Here is a 21,824-nt window from a genome sequence, read left to right as displayed (position 1 = left end):
AGGACTGGAACCACCTCAGAATGGTTCCTCCCAATCCCAGCTCAGATGGGCAGTCTGGAAGGATACTAAAAAATGAGAGTATAACAATTGCAAGATTCCAAGATTCCCTATGGTGAAAAAACAATTATGTCCAAAATGTTTTTCTGGATGTTTTGGTTCATATATATTAAATGTATGGGTACAATAAGGAGTGCTAGCAGTTGAAATCTATGTTTTCTTTAACTGTAATTAAAATGAATATAAATTCAATTTAAATTGAATTAGTTCATTGGATTTTTAGGTGATTATAAATTGAGAGTATTTCTTGATAATGTTGACGAATCATGGATTAAACTGAAACAAACATTTTTGAAAGATACAGCTTGGCCTGAATATTAGAGGCCTTTTTAAACCAGAGATTTTTCAAGAATAAAACCCTGCCCACATTTACTTGATCCAGACAGTTCTATATGGCTTGTCTTTTTAAAAAAACAAATTACCCCTTAATGTCTTAGCCAGCAGGGTGTGCTAGAACTTAGGCTGTTGATGCAGGTCTCTGGAGATTCAATTAATCCATTTCACAAAACCTAAGGAGTTTGTTCTCACAGGGACCCTGGAGAAAACATCCGGATTTTGTGCATAAGGTATGTCTTAAGGAGGTTAGTGTCATCAAGTTATGAAGGGATGTATTTTTAGCTGTCTAACTTTCTAGTTTAGTTCTTCAAAGATACCAACTGATCCCAAATTTGATTATTAAAATCCCTGAATAATATAAAAGCTAAGAAAGTAAAATTATTCTTGAATCAAATGGAGGTGGCGAAAATGATGGATTTTGACATTTAAGTATGTACAATGATTCAGAATTCATCAACCCAGTAAACTTGACCTCCTTTTACAGATTCTGTAAGGCTGTTATCAAATTCATTTACCATGTTTTTGTAAGTCTCCTAATATACATACTTTTGAGTGGTGGTGCTCAAGCACAATTCCCAGGGGCTCTCCGAGAAAGGAAGTGGAGAATGTTCTTTTCAAAAGCATGAAGTGGGAAAATGTTAGCAACTATTTATAGCAGCACTTAAGCTGTGGAAATCCCAGACATTATCGGTCTATGTATAGAATTCTTTGGGTTAAAAAGATGAAGCTAGTCTTACATTGGAAAAAACCCTGTATATACTATTACTTGTCAATTATTCCCAATAACTTTCATTTGGGAAGAATTTAGAAGGGCCACCTGCAAACAAGAAAATCACTTCTTCAATTTTCACAAAGATTACATCCATATGGCTAGATTCAAACTAACACTGCTTGAGCACTTTTGGAGAGAGAGATGGTTCCCATCAATTTTCTCATCTCACGATCCCCTGTAATATGTCACCCTAGGGTCCCTCTCTGAACCTTTGGGGACTGGAGACTGAACTTTGGAAGAAGATGCGGCAAAGATCTGTTCTCCAAGCAGAACTCACAGATTTTGGGATCCAACCTATAGTTTGCAGTATAACATACACAAACAAAATCATTTTCAGATGCTTGATTTAACATTTATCCTAGCTTTAACAAATATCCTAGCTTTAGGTAACACTGGAAAAAACGTTAGCAGCATTTGATCTTGTCAGAGAAGAACGGCATTCAGTAGCAAGCAACAATAATACAAAAATAACCCTCCCCCCCCCCCCCCGCCCCAGTGAACTCACTCTATGATGAGGCAATTTTAGGAAATATCAGAATTGTTTACTGCTTTGAAATATAACTGCAGTGCAGTACAGGACACCGGATATTTACATATAAATACCAGACGAAGACTGGTTGAATAAATAGGGAGGAAGTGGCTTGGACAAAGGTGGGAGAATTTCCTTGACATAAATATGTCATAGATCCTACTAGCCAAGGAAGTCTTGTCTTCTGGCTGGAAGATCAGGCGTGCGCCCACCCACCCACACCGATTCATGATGCTTGTAAAATTAAGATCCCAGAAGGCCAGGACTACTGCTCTCCTACAGACTCACTGAAAACCTTTCTAATCAGTTTGGGGGTTTGTCTACAGGGGGAAAAGTTTCTATTGTCATAATAAGCTCAGCAACTACCGTACTTATCTAAAACACTGTTACACAGCTCAAGCACTGCTCCATCCTTCTTCCTTAATTTGTAACCACTGCAATGCAAGCAGATGTCTACACTGAATGGGCTAAAGGAGAAGATTGCGATCGGGAAACCTATTTATATCTGTTCTGTTTTATTCTACTGGATGTCACCTAATTTGTTTTAAATGTCAGCTAAATCAGTAATGTATAATGATAGGAAAGGAAACCACATCTGTCAGAGGAAACTCCTGAGTATAGTTGAAGCACACATGTGGACCATCCTATTCCTTTCTATACTTTGTCTTGAGACTTCTGGCAGGTGTTGAGGGGGAAGATTTCAAGAATGTACAAACAATTTTATTTTCTCCAAAATAGGGACCCAAAGCAGGTCACCGCATGGTTCTCTCCTCCTCCATTTCACTCTCACAACAACCACTCTGTGAGGTAAGTTTGGTTGAGAGATGTGACTAGCCCAGAGGTTACCCAGAGAGCTTCCATGGCAAAGTGCGGATTCCTTCCTGAGCATCCTATATCCCAGTCTGATACACTAACCACTACCTCATACTTGGTCTCTTGCTAGAAAGGCTAGGGTTGGCAGCCTCTAGGTGGGACCTGGAGATCTCCCACTTTCACAACTGATCTCCAGCTGGTAGAGATCAGCTCCTTGGAGAAAATGGCTGCTTTGAGGGGTGGACTCTATGGCATTGTACCATGCTGAGCTCCCCCCAACCCTCCCCTCTCCCAGCTCCACCCCCAAAGTCTCCAGGTATTTCCAACACAGACCTGTCAACCCTAAAAAGACCCTGTTGAGGATACCCCTACCACTAGTAAGGATTAAGCTGTGCTTTGCTTCTATAAAAGCAATGGTTCGGAGGTCAAAAGTTTGTTAGTGTTTAGAATTTCACTAGATTTGATAGCATCCTGTCCCAAAATATAAACAACATGACACAGGCATCTCAAGATGGCACATTGAAATATGGTTTTGACTTGGGTTTATACGAAGAAACAACAGCTCTCAATATTTTGCCTCAAATAGGACAAAAGAAAAAAAAAGAAGCTAGTACAGTGAAACCAATCTGTGCCACAGGAAAGCTGCTGCAGATGCCTCCTGCATTAGCACCAGTGTAGCCATTTACAAGCTTGTTAGCCCAAATATATACTGCCTGGAGGCCTCCATAATGGAAAACTGCTTGCTGCAAATGAGATGTCAGTTCCACCCACCAATCATTAGCTTTCAGCCTTACCATCAAATATCCCCAGGCAATCTCATTATTATTATTACTGGCTGCTGAGGATGGAAGGAAGTTGTTTTAGGCCCAGTTTTATGATGTAAAGGACCTCATTACAACATACGAGTCAGGGACTTAGACACACTGTCTTCTGATAACAGTAGTTTCAGTTCAAGCAGCACAGTCAGGGGGGAAGTTAAGTACTACTGCCTTCAGCCTTTGTGAAACATTATGGAGGATAGTTACAGAGAAGCACTAAAATATGCCCTACAGCCAGGTTATCCTTTCTATAGAAAATTAAAAGGTCAACGAATGCTTTCAGTCCACTGGGAAATAAAAAAGATAGATTTCAATATGGCGTTCTCTACTGGGAATTAGTATTCAGGCCATATGTCCGCTGATAAAAGCTGGCTGAGAATTCTGTATCTTACAAATTAGAGGATGACTTTAGAAAAGTCTCTTTCAAAAGCAACTTAATTGTCTTTTAACAACAACAACAAAAGAGTGTTTCTTTTAAGGGCCAAGGCTGTATTGAACAGCAGAAACTAGGTATTTTGCATGTTCCAGATTTTGATACTTGCTTTGGCTTCATACCACAAGGAAAATAGAAGGCCAAGGGAGCCTTTAGCCTAGTTAAAGAGTGCAACCATTGGATCATGAATGGCACAGAGGCTGCTTGGCTCCATGAAAAAGAGGCATTGAAAATGAAAAATATTAGTACTGGATACAAAGCCAAGAAAATTTTAATGTAAAAAAAGCTTTGAGTTGTGCATCTCTTGATAAAGATACTTGATCGAAATGGGAATCATAACCATCAGAATTCCATTGAGAACTCATTTTTATGCACATTTGGAAAAATTATACACACACACATTGTAATAATAATAATAATAATAATAAATTTATTTTTGTATCCCGCCCTCCCCCGCCAAAGGCGGGCTCAGGGCGGCTCACAGACATGGAATTCCATGATTCAAGTAAAACAATGTAAACAGTTTTAAATATAATCAGTTACATAATAAATTATTTAAAATAGATAGAATAGATAAAATAGGTGCTAAAATACTGTAAGTCATGATATCTACAAGATGGCTAAATGGCTACACGTCAAATTAGTCAGGTTCTGTCTCAAAAGCAAGCTGAAAAAGAAATGTTTTGCAAGCCCTGCGGAATTGGTTCAGGTCCCGCAGGGCTCGTACCATCTCTGGAAGATGATTCCACCATCGAGGGGCCATTACTGAGAAGGCTTGCTCCCTAGTAGCCTTCAATCTAGCCTCTCTTGGCCCAGGGATTGTTAGAAGGTTTTGAGAGCTAGATCTCAGTGCTCTCTGGGGAACATGTGGGGAGAGGCGGTCCCTTAGGTAGGCAGGTCCTCGGCCATATAGGGCTTTAAAGGTGATAACCAGCACTTTATAGTGAACACGGTACACAACCGGCAGCCAATGCAGATCTCGCAGCACAGGCCGCACATGTTCCCATCGTGGTAGTCCCTCTAGCAGCCTGGCCGCCGCGTTCTGGACTACCTGAAGTTTCCGTGTTCGGTATAAGGGCAGCCCCATGTAGAGGGCATTGCAGTAGTCTAGTCTCGAAGTGACCGTTGCGTGGATCACAGTTGCTAGGTCGCTGCGCTCCAAGAAGGGAGACAACTGCCTCGCCCTCTTGAGATGAAAGAAGGCGGATCTAGCAGTGGCAGCTATCTGGGCATCCATTGATAAAGAGGATTCCAGTAGCACTCCTAGGCTCTTGACTTTGCGCACTGGTATCAGTGGCGCACCATCGAAAGCCGGTAGGGTAATCTCCCCTCCCGGTCCGCCGCGGCCCACGCAAAGGACCTCAGTCTTCACCGGATTCAACTTCAGCCCGCTCAGCCTGAGCCAGTCAGCCACAGCTTGTAATGCCCGGTCCAAATTTATAGGGACATCGCCAGCCCGGCCGTCCATCAGTAGATAGAGCTGGGTGTCATCCGCATATTGATGACAACCCAGCCCATACCTCCGTGCGATCTGGGCAAGGGGGCGCATAAAGATGTTAAACAACATCGGGGAGAGAACTGTTCCCTGAGGCACCAATGTATGTTGTACATTGCCAACATTATTTCCTTGTAAGCCTAGACCTGTAACATTACTTTGTTATTGAGTATATAGATACCTTTTGCTATTTACTGTAATTAGCTTTTATACTGTAGCATAAAGATTTTCTTGTGATGTAGTATAAAGGTAAAGTAGTCCCCTACGCAAGCAGTGAGTTGTTACCAATCCATTGGATGACATCACATCACAATGCTTTCTTGGCAGACTTTTTGTTATGGGATGGTCTGCCACTGCCTTCCCCAGTCATCTACACTTTAGCAAGCTGGGTACTCATTTTACCAACCTCGGAAGGATGGAAGGCTGAGTCAACCTTGAGCTGGCTACCTGAACCCAGCTTCCGCCAGGATTAAATGCAGGTTGTGAGCAGAGCTTGGACCACAGTACTGCAGCTTTCCACTCTGTACCTTTATATAAATGTTTTGTATAATGGTGGATGATGTTTTCATTGAGCAAGGAATAAAATTGGTGTTTTCATTGAGTTAGGGAGATAACTGGTGTTTTTTGGCTACTTGGCTTCATACCACAGCAGAAAGCTTTGTACTTAAAAAAACAAAAATCTGGAGCATCCCCTATCCATTCCCAGAGGCAAGGACAATGGACTGCTGGACCCAGGTGTGCCTTGTCATGTTTAAAATCCTGGCAGGGCCACACCAGCACCTCTACAGAGGGGATGAATGGTCATTAGTGGAGCCAGAAAACCATCTTCACTTTTGTATTTGGAAGATTTTAGCTACTACTGGATGATATCAGTCAGTCAGTCACATTTTATTTGTATCCCGCCCTCCCCGACCAAGCGGCTCAGGGCGGCTAACAGCAAAAAATTCAATATACATTATACAATAAATAGCATTTAAATACAGTTAATTAAAATCCATAAAATTCTAAAAACATTAGTACATTTAGTGCTATTCCGCTGGCAAGTTTACTTGGCAGTTTAGTAGTTTCAGCTGGTGAAGGCCATTCGGAACAAGATGGTTTTGCAGGCCCTGCGGAACTGTTCAAAGTCCTGCAGGGCCCTCATTTCCTCTGGGAGCTGATTCCACAGCTGTGGGGCCATAACTGAGAAAGCCCGAGTACGGGTACTCTGGAGTCTTACCTCCTTTGGCCCGGGGATAGTCAGCAGGTTCTTCCCTGCTGACCTCAGTGCTCTCTGGGGTTCATACGGGGAGAGGCGGTCCCTAAGGTAGGCAGGTCCTCGGCCATATAGGGCTTTAAAGGTAATAACCAGCACTTTGTAGCGAATCCGGTATATAACTGGTAGTCAGTGCAGTTCACGCAGCCCCGGCTGTATGTGCTCCCGCTTTGGGAGCCCCAGCAACAGTCTGGCAGCCGCGTTCTGCACTAGCTGCAGCTTCCGGGTTCGGCACAAAGGCAGCCCCATGTAGAGGGCATTACAGTAATCCAGTCTCGAGGTGACCGTTGCGTGAATCACTGTTGCCAGGTCCCGGCGCTCCAGGAAGGGGGCCAGCTGCCTTGCCCGCCTCAGATGAGAAAAGGCTGACTTGGCAGCGGCTGCTATCTGGGCCTCCATTGATAATGAAGGCTCCAGTAGAACTCCCAGGCTTCTGACCCGGTGCGCCGCTTTCAGCGGCGCCCCGTCAAAGACCGGGAGAGGTATTTCCCCTCCTAGAGCGCCCCGACCTAAGCAAAGGACCTCTGTCTTCGCCGGATTCAGTTTCAGCCCGCTCAGCCTTAACCAAGTTGCCACGGCCTGCAGTGCCAGGTCCAAGTTCTCTGGGGCGTAGCCAGGCCGGCCGTCCATTAGCAGATAGAGCTGGGTGTCATCTGCATACTGGTGACACCCAAGCCCGTACCTCCTGGCAATCTGGGCATATCAACTTGTAAGACTTACTCTACATATATAAAATAGAACAAGACAATAAATCTGCTTATGTTCTTCCCTTATGAGAACATGATTTCTTTATAAGCAGAAGCCAGGTATCTAGTTTTGGGAAGCTCTCCTCCAGGCAGTGTAGTCAAATGCCAACTTACAGTGATTAGAGTGCTGGGCTAGGATATGAGAGACTGAGAATAGAATCCCCACTCAGACATGGAAACTCATTGAGCTAGTCATTCGCTCAGCCTCATGGGGCTGTTGCTGTGAAGATAAAAATGGAGGTGGGGAGAATTTAACTGGGAGGAAAAGAGGCTTTTTCCTTTGCTTCCCAGATATGGAATGTCAAAAGCTACTACATTATTAGCATGAAAAATGGCATGTTGTTTTGCTGCAATGGGTGGACCCCAAAGGCTAGAACAAGCAAGTCTGACTATGACAAGCTCCCAACGGGATAGCTGAACAGGCCTGGAGAGCATGGAAAGAGTGGTGATAGAAACAGTTGCGGTAATGTGTACAACCAATTTGTGCTGAATTTTTTTTAAAAAAAAGATTTTTCTGAGCACTGTCCCAATTCCTTATGGATTCTTATGGTATCCCCCTCCCCACACTGAAAAGCACTTTACATCCATGGCCTCCATGGCCTTCTCTTAGCACTAGGGCTAAGTTCTGAGCACCATTCTAAACCAAGTCTGTGCTCTGCTGCCAATACCCAGTACAAAAAACCAGAATGGAGCTACAAAAACGAACATGTTATTGATTCTTCACTTGAACAATGAGGCATTGTTTCTCCACCTATAGGAGAGATCCAGGAGGCCTCAAGTAATACATAACTTTGGAATAAAAAACTGGTTTTCTTGCTCAGAAAAAAATAAAATGAGGCGAGGGGAGAGAAAAAGAGGCTGGGTATAATGGAAAACCAAACCAGGAGAATCTTAAGATGGAAATGAGAGGTATTATACCTCCTGTAGGTATAACATAACAATGTTAAAGCCCAGAATAGTATATGTTCTGGTTAATAGATAATATCAGAACTGTTTAACATAGGGGATCCAAGTGTAAAAACTAGTCACTGTTATTTACTGTATAGTAAAGTTAGCAGAAAAACCTGCAGAAAATTTCCTTTGAAGCAGGAATGACCAGACTGTATTATATACCTTGTAGAGGTCTTTATTAGTCTTTCACTGTAAAATCTCTTACATATGTGGCTAATAAAAACCAGCTGCTATCCCAAGAGGCTGCATTATACACAACTTGAAATTTATTTCAAGAGAATTTATGAGAAAGCCAATTTGGAATGTTAGGTTACATAAATTAGTGATGACAGTTTTCTGTGTGTAAAACATTTATGAGAAGACTAGAAAGTACACAAACTTTAACAATATCATTGTACAAATCATATTCCACTGTTTACCAGGAATATATTCACATGTCACTTGTTATTAAAATATTTCTATTCCAGTCATTGGTATATTGCCTACTAATCAAGGGATTCATGTGGCTGCCCGTTCATCATTTGCAGTTAAGCCTTCCTTTGGCCTTTCATATTAAAGGCTAGGTATTAAAAAATAAAATAAAAAAACAAGAATATTTGCTAGCATCTGAGATATTTTCAAAAAGTATATGCTGATTTCATAAAGATCAAATGAATTCACTTGTGGTCCAGTACAATATCCAACAAATACAAAAGAATTATCTCTATGATGTTCAAACTCACAATTTTGGGATTGTTCAACTGTTATTTTAAGCAGGCACTGAGAGATTGACTGTGGGCCTCAGACTTACTGGCTCCTTTCCCTTCTTGGTTCATGGAGTTTTTTTGTGTATATTTTAATAATTCTTCTTGGCTTTATAAAATGTTTCAAGGCATTACATTTATAGAATAAAGCATGAGTGTGTTTAATTCCTAATTCTCATTCTGAAATATATAACTTTCAAGAGGGCAAATTTTATTCTGGACAACTGAATCTAGAAGGAAAAAGAAAACATTATTTAGCATAAATACAAATTTGGAAATTTACAAATAATCTCATGGTTCTGTTATTGTCCCTAATATTTAAGTTGTACATTTTAACCTATAAGCAGTTCATCCTATTTACCCTACCACACAGCTCAATGGCCGTGTGGCAAATGCCCACTTTTAGTATTCAAAGTGCTTCCTGTACGTTATCTTGTTGCAGTCTTACCGCAATCCAATAAGACACACATTTATGCTACAGTTGAGGAGGGGCTGAGGTTGACAGAACATGCTTTGCCTATGCAAAATTGGAACTGGGGAGTTCTCTGATCATATGTTGTTCTGAATATATACTTGAGGGTAGACTATGTTTAGAAGGTGAACTATCTTTTATTTTTTAATAGAGAAACATCTTGGCTGAAGCATCTATATGTGTTAGGCAGTGGCAGACAGTTCTGCTGGGGAAAAACAACAATTACTTAGGTTGCTTGGCACTGCCCCTCCCCCATCTGTAGTGTGGTGTTGTGGGCCAGGCTGGACAAGCTACAGAGATATTTCCAGGCTCCCTCCCTCCCACTCCAACACCAGAGTTCAGTCCAAGGGTCTATCAGCCTATCTATCAGTTACTAGAGTCATCTGGATTTAGCCCCAGCAGTTTCCCTCACCACAGAGGGCAACATACAGTGCCTTGATGGTTACAGAAAGTCCTGTAAACTATGTCCACATGCCACTTATTTTATACTAACATACTTGCAAAGTGAAAGCAGCCTGACAGCTGGTTGTTGAGGAAACTGAGCCTCTTGAGTATAGGAAGTTTCAGAGAGTAGCCATATTGGTCTGCACATAAACCCATGAAGTGCCTTTATACTGAATCAGACCATCTGTCCACTAAAGTCAGTATTGTCCACTTGGGCTGGCAGAAGTTCTCCAGGGTCTCAGGCAGAGGTCTTACCCAGCACCTATTGCCTGGCCCTTTAAATGGAGATGCCAAAGACTGAACATGGGACCTTCTGCATGCCAAGCAGATGCTCTTCTACTGAGCCATGGCCCCTCCCCACCACAGCCCCTCCCAGCCAGTAGACTCTAGTGCTACTGGATGCTAATCTAGCTGTTTGTGTGTGGGAGGAACTAGCTTTGTGAAGCAGCCTTAATGTGGTGTAACACAATTAATTTAACACAGGAGCGAACTGAGGCAGTACTACACTTATTTTAGAGTTAAGAATGAAATGGTCAGAATTTTAGAGTGTATCTTTTACCTAGTATCCATTTTTCTGATAAACATCGTATCTCTGCATGCTTTCCAACATTGCATTTGCCAATGCAGATTGCAGCCTGCCGGAGAGTCTTGGACACTTTTCCTCCACAAAGCTGTATTAGTTCACAGAGTTTCTCAAAGGGTGGCTGGCTAGTAAGAGAGACGAACATTACAGGCTGATCTGAAAAAAGTTTCTGGTGACGTTCTCTGTTTGATAGGTGCTGTTGAACTCGACAGATCTGTATTTAAGGGGGAGAGGAAAGACAAAACCCAAATGTATTTCAGCACTACTACATCTAAAAGAATACAAATACAATCAGTTCATGATCTCCAGTTTTTAAAATAGCTATCACTTAACTATCACATCGTCTGATTTAGAGCTAACATAAATTCAGAGTTGTGTGGCACTGTTACAGGTTTTATAATTTTCAAAACATTGTAAGAACAATCTTGATATTTTTTTAAAAAATATTTTATCTAGCACAATACTTTGGTATTGTACATAAGCCTTCTTGGAATTATTAATATAAACATACAAAAATACTAATTATGGGTTGGATCTAGTCGAAAAGGACAAGGTAGAGTGGTTTTCTTCCTGCTTTCTCTTCCTTAAGCAGTCTACCATTTAACCCAAAACTCCCCTCTGAGAAGTGGGAAAGCCTCCAAAGTAAATAAGCAACAAAACAGGGAGCTGAGAAGACAAAGGGGAATGAATTAAACTTGCCTCCTTTTCTTCTCCTGCTGATGCAAACCACAAATGGAAGAGTGAAAAAGAGGCAACTCTGCTTAACTGCCTATCAGTGTTGGAACTCCCCATCCTGTGGTGAGGTTTTCCTAATCCTTAGAGAAGAAATTTTGGGACAAACAGCAGGCTGCTTGGGAAGGAAAAGGTGGGGAGGTGAAGAAGAAAAGTTGTTTTGTATTAATATCCTGCTTTTCTCTACCTTCAAGAATCTCAAAGTGGCTTACAACCAGTGTTCCCGCTAAGATGAGACCCTTTTTAGGATTGCCACAGGCAATAAACAAGTGAGGGTCTTTGTGAAAAGGTTGTGTCCAAGAGAGTAAAATGAGAATGCTTTGCAGACATCCAAGAAATACAGTGTTCGCTGGCTTTCCTCAGATAGCCTAGGAAAGAAAGTTGGCAATACAGTAGGTTGAGAGAGGTGAAAGGAGGATAGCACCTTTGAAAGTAAGATCGGGTCATAGGACTACCTTGTCTTTGTGGAAAATGATGTAGGGTGCGTCAGCATGGAACACCTAGGTATCACTGGAACAACTGGCTGATGTAATGGCCACTATGAAGGCTGTTTTCCATGAGAGGTGGAATGGAGTCAATGTCATAGGTTCAAATGGCTTCCCCATTAACTGTGCAAGCATGAGGGAGAGACTCAACTCTGGTACAATAGCCTTAATAGATGGATGGAGCTGAAGCATGTCTTTTTAAAATGTCCATGAGACATCATGGGATAAAAGCCTTTCCTTCTACAGGGCCATGGAATGCTGAGGTAGTGGTCAGGTGCACTTTAACTGAAGAGGAACCAAGGCTGGATTCCTGAAGACAGACCAGAAAAGAGAACACATCAGACAGGGAAGCAGATCTAGGATCCAAATTTCTGTCAGCTCAGCAGCATAAGAGGAATACTGCTTGCAGTTAGCTGCATAGGCTCGGTGAGTAGCCAGTTTCCTAGCATTTAGTAGGATCCTCTGGATGGAATGTGGGAAGTTTAAGGGTAGAGTTGCCAAGCTGTTAAACAGGAGATGATTGGGTCATGATGCAGAACCTTCTCCTGTTGTTGTGACAGCAGGTCTCATACATATGGCAAATGATGAAAGGTATTCTAAGAAAGTTGTAGGAGGTGAAAAAACCCAGGCTGTCTTGGCCATCAAGGAATAGGGAGAATGCAGTGAGTTCTGCCATTGATTATCATAGAACATGAGGGATCCGTGGCAGGGGTGGAAACATGTAGAACTAGGACCCCATCCATCTGTGGAGAAAGGCATCATTCAGGAAACCTTGCACTGGTCGTCCCCTGCTGAAAAACACATCACATTTCATGTTTTCCCAAGACACAAGGGCATTGATGTCCTGGTGACCAAACACCTTGAAGACTGAAGTCAAGAAGACTGAAGTCAAGTCAAGAGGGTAATGGACCACTTGTGCTCGTCCAGGGACTTTCTACTGAGCAGGTCAGCTTGCACATTGTGAATCCCTGGAACCTGCACTTCAGAGTTATCCTGTGGGCTATGCACCAGTGCCAGAGAGTTCATGTCAGCTTGTATAGGGTAGTCGAGCCCATGCGCCCTTGCTTGTTCGCTTAGTGCATGGTGTCCATGTTGTCAGTGACAACCTAAACCACATGAGCTGTTACAGAAGGCAGGAAGGATTGTAGCGAGTGGAGAACTACAGGTAGTTCTAAACAGTTGATGTGAAGGTGATGGTCTGACTAATGCCCCTGGGCTAAAGGGCCCTCATATTAGTCTCCCTATCCTCACTACGAGGCATCTGTTGAGATGGCCACCTCTGGTTGTCACCTTGAGTCCAGCAGGTTGTCAGCTTGAGTCCACCAGTAGATACTGGAAAGTACTGCAGCAGAGACAAGCAGCACTGTAATCAAGAGCTGATGGTAAATCCAGAAATGTCAGAGAAACCACAATTGAAGTGTCTGCATGTTCAGCCATGCAAATAGTATGACACAGGTAGTGGAAGCCATGAAACCCAACAGACACATGACATATCTTGCCGACTGGTTTGACTGGTTTCAAAAGTGACAAACTAGTTGCTGAATTGTGGAAATTCTGTTCTGTGGGAAAAATGCACGCTAGTGGATGGGATGTATCTGTCTCCCTATAAGTTGAAGTATTTGGATTGCCCTCAGGGAGAATTTGGGAAGATTCACACAGAGGCCTAAGTTCGCAAGAAGATGAAGAGTGATGGCAAAATCATTTTCTAGTTGCTGGATAGATGGAGAGACCAACAACCAGTCATCAGTGTATGGATAAATTAAGATGTACAGCAGCCGCTGCCACTGCCATGCACTTCATGAAGACACGTGGACAGTGGAGAGGCTGAAGGGAAAACTTAATATTGGAAATGAATTTATCCTACTGTGAAGCATAGGTACCAACGATCTTGTGGTCGAATCATGATATGAAAATATGCATCTATAGATGCCAGCCACACATTTGGAAGGAGCAATGGTAGGATTGCTTGGAGCATTACCATGTGGAAGCACATCACTCCTATATACCAGTTCAGATCTCTAAAATCCATTATTGAGCGCTTGCCCCCATCATACTTGGGAACTATAAAGTAGAGAGAATAGAAACCTTGGTGGCAATCAGTTGGGGGGGGGCTTCTTTGATGGCTCCTTTGTTCAGTAGATTTCAGACTTCTTCCACCAGAAGGATGGACTAGGGGTGGGCACAAAGTGAGGCATTAGGGGGTTAGAAATGAACTCTATGGCAAACCACAGTCAGATGATAATGAGGACCCAGGAGTCCAAGGTAATATTGTTCCACACTTAAAAGTAAGAATGGAGCCTGGTACCCATGAGTGGGGCAAATGGAGGAAGTGGGGGAACCTCCCTGAGGAGAAGAGAGTCAAAGAGGTCACTTTGTAGACTGTGAGGAGTGCTTATCTGAATGTTGTTTGGTTTTGGGAAGGGTGGATTGTTTAGGCAGAACAGGTTTCTTCTTTCATGAACTCAAAGTATGGTTGGAGTGGTGCTGAGGCCAGTGGAAAGATGGTTTCCATTGCCTGTGTTGGTGTACCATTGGGAGGAGGGAAGAGCAGCTCCCAGATTCTGGGCCTGTTTCTGGCTATCATTGATTTTTTGAGGGTGTCATCCATCGAGTAGTGGAACAGGCCCTCCCCATTGAAGGGAAGGTCCTCCACTTTCACCTTAATTTCAGAAAACAGGGTGATAGACTGAAACCAAGTGTGCTGGTGTAAGACTATGGCAGTGGTGAGAACCGTTGATGGTGACAGCATTTTTCTGGCTGTTAATTTGTTGCTTGGAAACCCTAGAGGCATTAGAGACAACAGTGGTGGCTTATTGTGGTCAGAAGTAGGTAGTTTTGAGATGAAAGGTGTAACTGGTTAGCAAGATGAAAGGAATAAACTGAGAAGTAGTTGTGATTCTTTGCTGTCAATGATGTCAAGGCATATACTGTGAAGCTTCTTCCCCTCACAATTTAGGGAAGCAGGGTGGCAGACTGTTCAGAACTGTGGTGGATCCCAAGCTGAAAGAATGAACCATTGGTGTCGATGGCAAACGGTCCAATATGACCAGAGGCATTATTGAAGTGGTTGTCAGTGCCTGGATCTCTACCAGGTTTTTTTGTGGTTAGAGCCACAAGTGAAAGAATTGGATGGGTGTTTAGAAGATTTGTCCATCTTCTTCTTTTTGGTATTTTTGTACTTATATGTGCATGTGTGAATGTGTGTGTGCACGTGGAAGTTGTGGTGACTTCTGGTAACTGATCCCTACTTGGGGGCCTGGAAGATATTCAGGGTGGCGGCTGAAAAAAGCCACCTGTCTCTGGTATTCCAAGGAGGTCCCATCCAAGAATTTGTCAGTCAATGCTTTTTAGCTTGCGAGATTTGACGAGATAGGGCTTGCCTGGGCTGTCCAGGTTAGGGTGATTTGTCCATCTTCTTCTTCAGTACCAAGGATGTGGATGATGTCCTAGTCATCACCTAATCGCCTTTCTGGACCAAAGAAGGCATGGATTGAGCTGAAGAAGACATAGAAGGCATGGATTGAGCTGAAGAAGACATTGGTGGTGCCAATGAAGACTCAAGGAGATGACTGCAGAGCCAAAGGGCACAATTCTGATGAGCTTGTTTTGTGATTTTGCACAATGCAAGCAAGATGTCAGCTGATGGCCCTTCCCAAGACAGAGAGAGTTGGTGACCATTGGTGGAGGGAAGCTTAGCTCCACAAGAATGATGCTTTGAAAAGAAATCCACATCTCCTGTACACATCTCCTGAGACTTCAGCAGAGGGAAGGGGGAAGGGTGTGTGGGGGAGATGAAAATACAAATAGGGGAAACAAAGACCCACACAAGGAGATAATTTTTTTGGTTTTGTTTTAAAGGAGACAAAGATGAGAAGGATGACAAAAAAAGCAGTGAGGAGTCAAGAGACTGAGAAGATGAAGGGAAATCTGGCTCGGGTGGTGGTTAAGAAGGAACTGAGTGGGACATGCCTTCTCCTGTGTTCTAGGCACACACAGAGCATGCTTGCTCCCCAGGGCCTGAGGGAAAGAGAACCAAAGCTGTCAAGGACAGCTTTCTATTCTCTGACACTGAGTTTAGCGCAGTACCCATGTGTAGGACTGCACAGAGACCACAAAGATCACAATCTTGTCCATTTTTATTTGTATACTGAACCCTCCACAGGATTACACACAGATTCTTGTCTCATTGATATTCCTTAGCTGCTGTTTATGGATTGTAGTTGGGCTTGCCAGTCCCCAGGTCCCAGTGGGGGTTCTCCTGCTTTCTCAGGCTCCTTCCCATTCCCAATCAGCTGGCCGGCAGGGGGAAGCTCCACCCCCCACAGCCACCATGTGCCTTTCCACTTCTGGAGGCTTCAGACTCCACTTGGAAAGGCTTCCTCTTGGGATGGTGTGTCTGTGTCTTTAATGCTGAAGGGGGGCAGGCAAAAGAACATGGCTGTTCCCAGTGACTGTAAAAACTGTCCAGACCCTCCGTTGGTTGCACAGTCTTTTTAGAGGTCATTTGCATAGGAAACCTTTGAATCTTTGGTTGCTCTGTGTTACTTTGAAGTAGTTGAAAGTCCAGAAACTCGTGAGTAGAAATGCCAATCCCCAGGTGGGGGTATCTGGGGCTCTGGAGGGGCTGTGTTTTGTGGTAGAGGCACCAAATTTTCAGCATAGCATCTTATGACTCTCCTCGAAATGCTCTCTAAGTTTCAAAAAGATTGGACCGGGGGGGTCCAGTTCTGAGCCCTATCCTTCATTATTTCTAATGCAGGGAAGGCATTTAAAAGGTATGCGATTCCTTTAAATGTGATGGCCAGAACTCCCTTTGGAGTTCATTTGGGCTTGTCACAACTTTGCTTATGGCTCCACCCCCAAATTCTCCTGGCGACACCCCTAAAGTCCCCAGATATTTCTTGAATTGGACTTGGCAACCCTAATTGTAGTTTAATGTGAATGTTATTTCTCAGTCAATTTTTGAGCTGTATTAATTCCTAGTTACTGTAGATTCTTTTGTACGTATTGCAACAACAACATTCAATATATTCAGAGTCCACCAGTAGAGACTGGAAAGTACTGCAGCAGGGACAAGCAGTACCGTAGTCAAGGCATCCCAATTGTTCTGTTTGAACATGTGGCGCAGAGCCATCCAGCTCTTTTACTGTGACACACTATCATGATAGGAGCCAAACCAACCAGTGTTCACACACATCTAGTTATGAGAATCTTCTCAACGTGAACAATGGTTAGAGCTAGTGCACACATAATGGTAAACCATAGTGAAGACTGGGCACAGAGGGGGAATACATGTCGAAGGAAGATTGATGAAGAGGGTATAGGAGCTTGTAGCCCTCTCCTGAGTTCCCAGCCATGCTTGTCAGAATTACATATACACTAGGACTGTGACGGAGATTGCTTTTGATGAATTGCAGGCTTTTATTCATCATGAAAACACGTGATTCAGTTACATGGTTAAACAGTCAAGTTAAAATGGATATATATAATGTATTGTGTTTTTTCTTAGGTTAGGAGAGCCTGGTGACAATCATCACAGAAACTGTGATTAGTCAAAATAGCATTTCACTTTCATCAGAGACAGTTACTGTTCTCTCATGCTGCCTATTTAGGCTAATCAGCATGATCTAAAAGAAGAACAACAATCAGCAAGAGACATTAATGCAGCATTACTTTATCTAAAATTAATAATCAGTCCAGATTTCAAGGGACCCTGTGCTAAAAGTGTCTTGTTGCTTTTGTTAGCCTGGAGCTCCAGAGTTTCTAAGCTGAAGCTGATTAGAACTGACTAACTCTGTTTATACTAAGGCCCTTTCCTAGGAGTATATATACAATGTAACTTGTTTGTTATCCTGCTGTGTTACACATTTGCAAAGACATGCTTTAAAAGGATATCCTATATCAGGGGTGGCCAACGGTAGCTCTCCAGATGTTTTTTGCCTACAACTCCCATTAGACCCAGCCAGCATGGCCAATGGCTGGGGCTGATGGGAGTTGTAGGCAAAAACATCTGGAGAGCTACCGTTGGCCACCACGTCCTATATTCTTGGTTATTCAAACATAGCTCTTGAAAAATCCAGGTGGGCAGCGGTGTTGGTCTGAAGCAGCAGAACAAAGCAAGAGTCAAGTTGCACCTTTAAGACCAACAAAGTTTTATTCAGAATGTGATAGATAGATAGATAGATAGATAGATAGATAGATAGATAGATAGATAGATAGATAGATAATTTATTTATATCCCGCTCTCCCCGCCGGAGCAGGCTCAGGGCGGCTAACAACATCATTCAATTTCCCTTATACAAAAGACAAGGTTACATTAACATTAAACATTAAAAAAAATTCTGATAAGTTTAAAATCACTTAATTAAATTGATAAAAGTGCTAATGCTATTTGTTCTTTTATAATGGCGGTAATCATTAGCAATTTCTTTCTTCGTCAGCGAAAGCCAGTCGGAAGAGGAAGGTCTTGCAGGCCCTGCGGAATTGTTCAAGGGCCCGCAGGGCCCGCATTTCCTCTGGAAGTTGGTTCCATAGGTTCGGGGCTACAGAGGAGAAGGCCCGGTTACGGGTGCATTGCAGCTTCACCTCTTTCGGTCCGGGGGTGGTCAACAAGTTTTTTCCAGCTGACCTCAGTGCTCTCTGGGGTTCGTATGGGGAGAGACGGTCCCTAAGGTAGACAGGTCCTCGACCATATAGGGCTTTAAAGGTAATGACCAGCACTTTGTAACGAATCCGGTATGTAACTGGCAGCCAGTGCAGCTCGCGCAGCCCAGGCTGTATGTGCTCCCATTTAGGGAGCCCCAACAACAGTCTGGCCGCTGCGTTCTGCACCAGCTGCAGCTTCCGGGTTCGGTACAGAGGCAGCCCCATGTAGAGGGCATTACAGTAATCCAGTCTCGAGGTGACCGTTGCGTGAAGTACCGTTGCCAGGTCTTGGCGCTCTAGGAAGGGAGCCAACTGCCTTGCCCGCCTCAGGTGAAAAAAGGCTGACTTGGAAGTGGCTGCAATCTGGGCCTCCATTGATAAAGAAGGCTCCAGTAAAACTCCCAGACTCCTAACCCGGTGCGCCGCTTTCAGCGGCGCCCCGTCGAAGACCGGGAGAGGTATTTCCCCTTCCCGGGCGCCCCGACCCAGACAAAGGACTTCTGTCTTCGCTGGATTCAATTTCAGCCCGCTCCCCCTCAACCACATTGCCATATCCTGCAAGGCCCGGTCTAAATTTTCAGGGACGCAGTCAGGCCGGCCGTCCATCAGCAGATAGAGTTGGGTGTCATCTGCATATTGGTGGCACCCAAGTCCATATCTCCTGGCAATCTGGGCAAGAGGGCGCATATAGATATTGAATAACATTGGTGAGAGGACTGCCCCTTGAGGCACTCCACAATCCAGTGTGCGCCTCCGGGACCGCTCGCCACCAATTGCCACCCTTTGTCCCCGATCCTCGAGGAAGGAGGAGAGCCATTGTAAGGCAGACCCCCTCACCCCTATATCGGCGAGGCGGCGGGTCAGTAGCCGATGGTCGACCGTGTCGAACGCGGCTGACAGATCTAACAGCATCAGCACCGCCACACCGCCCCGATCCAGGGCTACAAAACAACCCCAGGCTAGAAGCACACTCCATCAGACAATAGTATGGAATGGCAAGCAGACTTAAATTCTAGAGAAAGTGGGCAGTGAGTTAGTATGCAGAGTCATGGACATTTTTTTAGCAGATTAAAAGAATCACATACATCTTGAAAGCTTTTTTTTTGGAGGGGGCTAGGTGCTTGCAGAGGGGATTACCTTTACCTTTTTAGTCATAATTAAAAGCTATGCCATATTCACAGTGGCATCTATTATACTGGAAATGAGGTGACAAAAAAACTAAACGTATGCAAACAGCTTCTATTTCTTAAAATAAAAATTCCAAATCAGGAAATGTCACCATTAAAAGGTTCAAAGCCATGAGGTCAAGCAGTGCTATAAAGTCAAAGACTTGCATTAGAACAACTAAAACTGGACTGAGAACACAAATAATTAGTTGCCATAACGTAGGAAGCATTAGCCATCTTAATAAGCAAACAATAGGATCCACCAGCTCAAACTCAGTTTATATGCAGATGGTATTACACTCTTCCTAATAGATATTATAAAGTCATATGTGGCATTGAGCATGGTCATAGATGCCTGTAGGTATGTCAGAACATAAACAGCATGTTTGGAAGTTTGAAGTCTTGCTAATGAACCTAGGTGTGCATGAAATTAATAAGAAATGTTGTTTTCATGGAATGATAGCCGTGGTAATAAAAACAGAAATGAGAGAATTGCTGAAGATGAGAAGAGACATGAAGTCTCAAGCAAGTGAAGGCAAACAGCTGTTGTTCCAAATCATATTACCCCCTGCTATTTTGCAGGCATCTCACTAATTACAAAGGGGAAAAAACTTTGCAATTATCTATTACAAATTATGAAAGCTGGGTCTCTGTCAATAAAGTACCTGGGAATATATATCATACATGACATCAACAAACTGTATTGGATAACTTTTGTACCACTAATGAAGGAGACTAGATACGTTTTTTAGTCTAGACAACATTATGGTTGTCCCTACTGGACATAGTAAATGCTATAAAATGGGTACAATTGCCAACATTGTTTTTTCTGCTCCAGATTGTTCTAGTATCTGTAACAGAAAAATTGTTACAAGGTTAGCAGAAAATGTAAAATGAATTTATATGAATTTATACAATGAACCTAGGGAGCAGCTCAGGAAAAATGGAAGAAAGGTGGGCATGCCATATCAAAACTTAAAATCATAGAATCATAGACTTGGAAGCAGGGCTGGTGCATGGGAGTAGGCAAAGCAGGCAGTCGCCTAGGGCACCAACTGGCCTGGGGGCACCACTGGGTGCCCCCTCCCAGACACCTGACTCTGGCTTCTGACCACAACAAAGCCAAGCCATCCCTCTCTCCCCGATATGCAACTTGGTCTGCCACCTCTATCCTGCTACCCTCCTTCCTGCCATGGCTGGCAAGCACTTATTCTCACAATTTTTTTTAATAACATATCACATTTTTTGAAAACTTTAAATTAAAAATCAGTAAATTAAAAATGTGAAATGCACAATGCAGGAAACTCACAAATATCTCCCCCTAAATTCACAGGAACCTCATTGCTGTCAGATAGCCAGATAGCCTCTGTTTAAAAATCTCCAAGGAGAGCCCACCACCTCCTGAGAAAGACTGTTCCACTGAGGAACCACTCTAACGGTCAGGAAGTTCTTCCTAATGTTGATCCGGAAACTCTTGATTTAATTTCAACCCATTGGTTCTGGTCCTACCTTCTGGGGCCACAGAAAACAATTCCACACCACCTTCTATATGATAGCCCTTCAAGTACTTGAAGATTGTGATCATATCACTTCTCAGCCGCCTCCTCTTTGGACTAAACATGCCCAACTCCTTCAACCTTTCTTCATAGGACTTGGTCTCCAGACCCCTCACCATCTTCGTCGCCCTCCTCTGGAGCTGTTCCAGCTTGTCTATATCCTTCTTAAAATGTGGTGCCCAAAACTGAACACAATATTCCAGATGAGGTCTTACCAGAGCAGAGTAAAGTGATATCATCACTTCACGTGATCTGGATACTATACCTCTGTTGATACAGCCCAAAATTGCATTTGCCTTTTTAGCCACCACATAACACTGTTGACTCATGTTCAGCGTATGGTCCACTAAGACCCCTAGATCCTTTTTACACATACTACTGCCCAGACAAGTCTCCCCCACCCTATAACCATGCATTAGATTTTTCCTACCTAAATGCAGAACTTTACATTTATCCAGGCCTCAGATTCAGTGGGAGCTCACAGGAGAGCAGCTCCTGAACCTTTCTGACAGTTCCACCTCCTCCTTCCCACCTTGTCCATTGAATAGTATGTGCAGCTGCATAATAATCTCTGGATGAGCTCCACTACCTATTTTTCTACAAAACAACCCCTGCATTTATTCCTGTTAAAATTCATTTTATTGCTTTTAGCCCAGTTTTCCAGCCTGGAAACAAAGTTCATTTGTATCCTGTTTCTGTCTTCTACTGTATTTCAACCCCTCCCAATTTAGTATCATCTGCGAATTTATTAAGCATTCTCTATATTCCTTCTTAATAGATTTATTTAAACTTA

The 21,824-nt window shown here is 43.2% G+C and overlaps 1 protein-coding gene across 1 annotated transcript in view; it reads right to left on the bottom strand.

The window, feature by feature from the left end:
• Nucleotides 1–8,365: 8,365 nt before the first annotated feature.
• MCPH1 (microcephalin 1) overlaps nucleotides 8,366–21,824 on the bottom strand; it is a 147,538-nt gene continuing 134,079 nt past the window's right edge. Inside the window, exons 16-17 of the mRNA XM_060231234.1 lie at nucleotides 10,424–10,661; nucleotides 8,366–9,178 (exon numbers count right to left, since the gene is read on the bottom strand). Coding sequence (XP_060087217.1) covers nucleotides 9,117–9,178; nucleotides 10,424–10,661 — 300 coding nt within the window. The 3' untranslated portion in view covers nucleotides 8,366–9,116. The remainder of the gene's footprint in view (nucleotides 9,179–10,423; nucleotides 10,662–21,824) is intronic.

This window comes from Heteronotia binoei, chromosome 1 (genome assembly GCF_032191835.1).
Source record: "Heteronotia binoei isolate CCM8104 ecotype False Entrance Well chromosome 1, APGP_CSIRO_Hbin_v1, whole genome shotgun sequence".
In the NCBI taxonomy this organism is placed as follows: Eukaryota; Metazoa; Chordata; class Lepidosauria; order Squamata; family Gekkonidae; genus Heteronotia; species Heteronotia binoei.
This window is presented reverse-complemented; position numbering and strand designations above follow the sequence as displayed.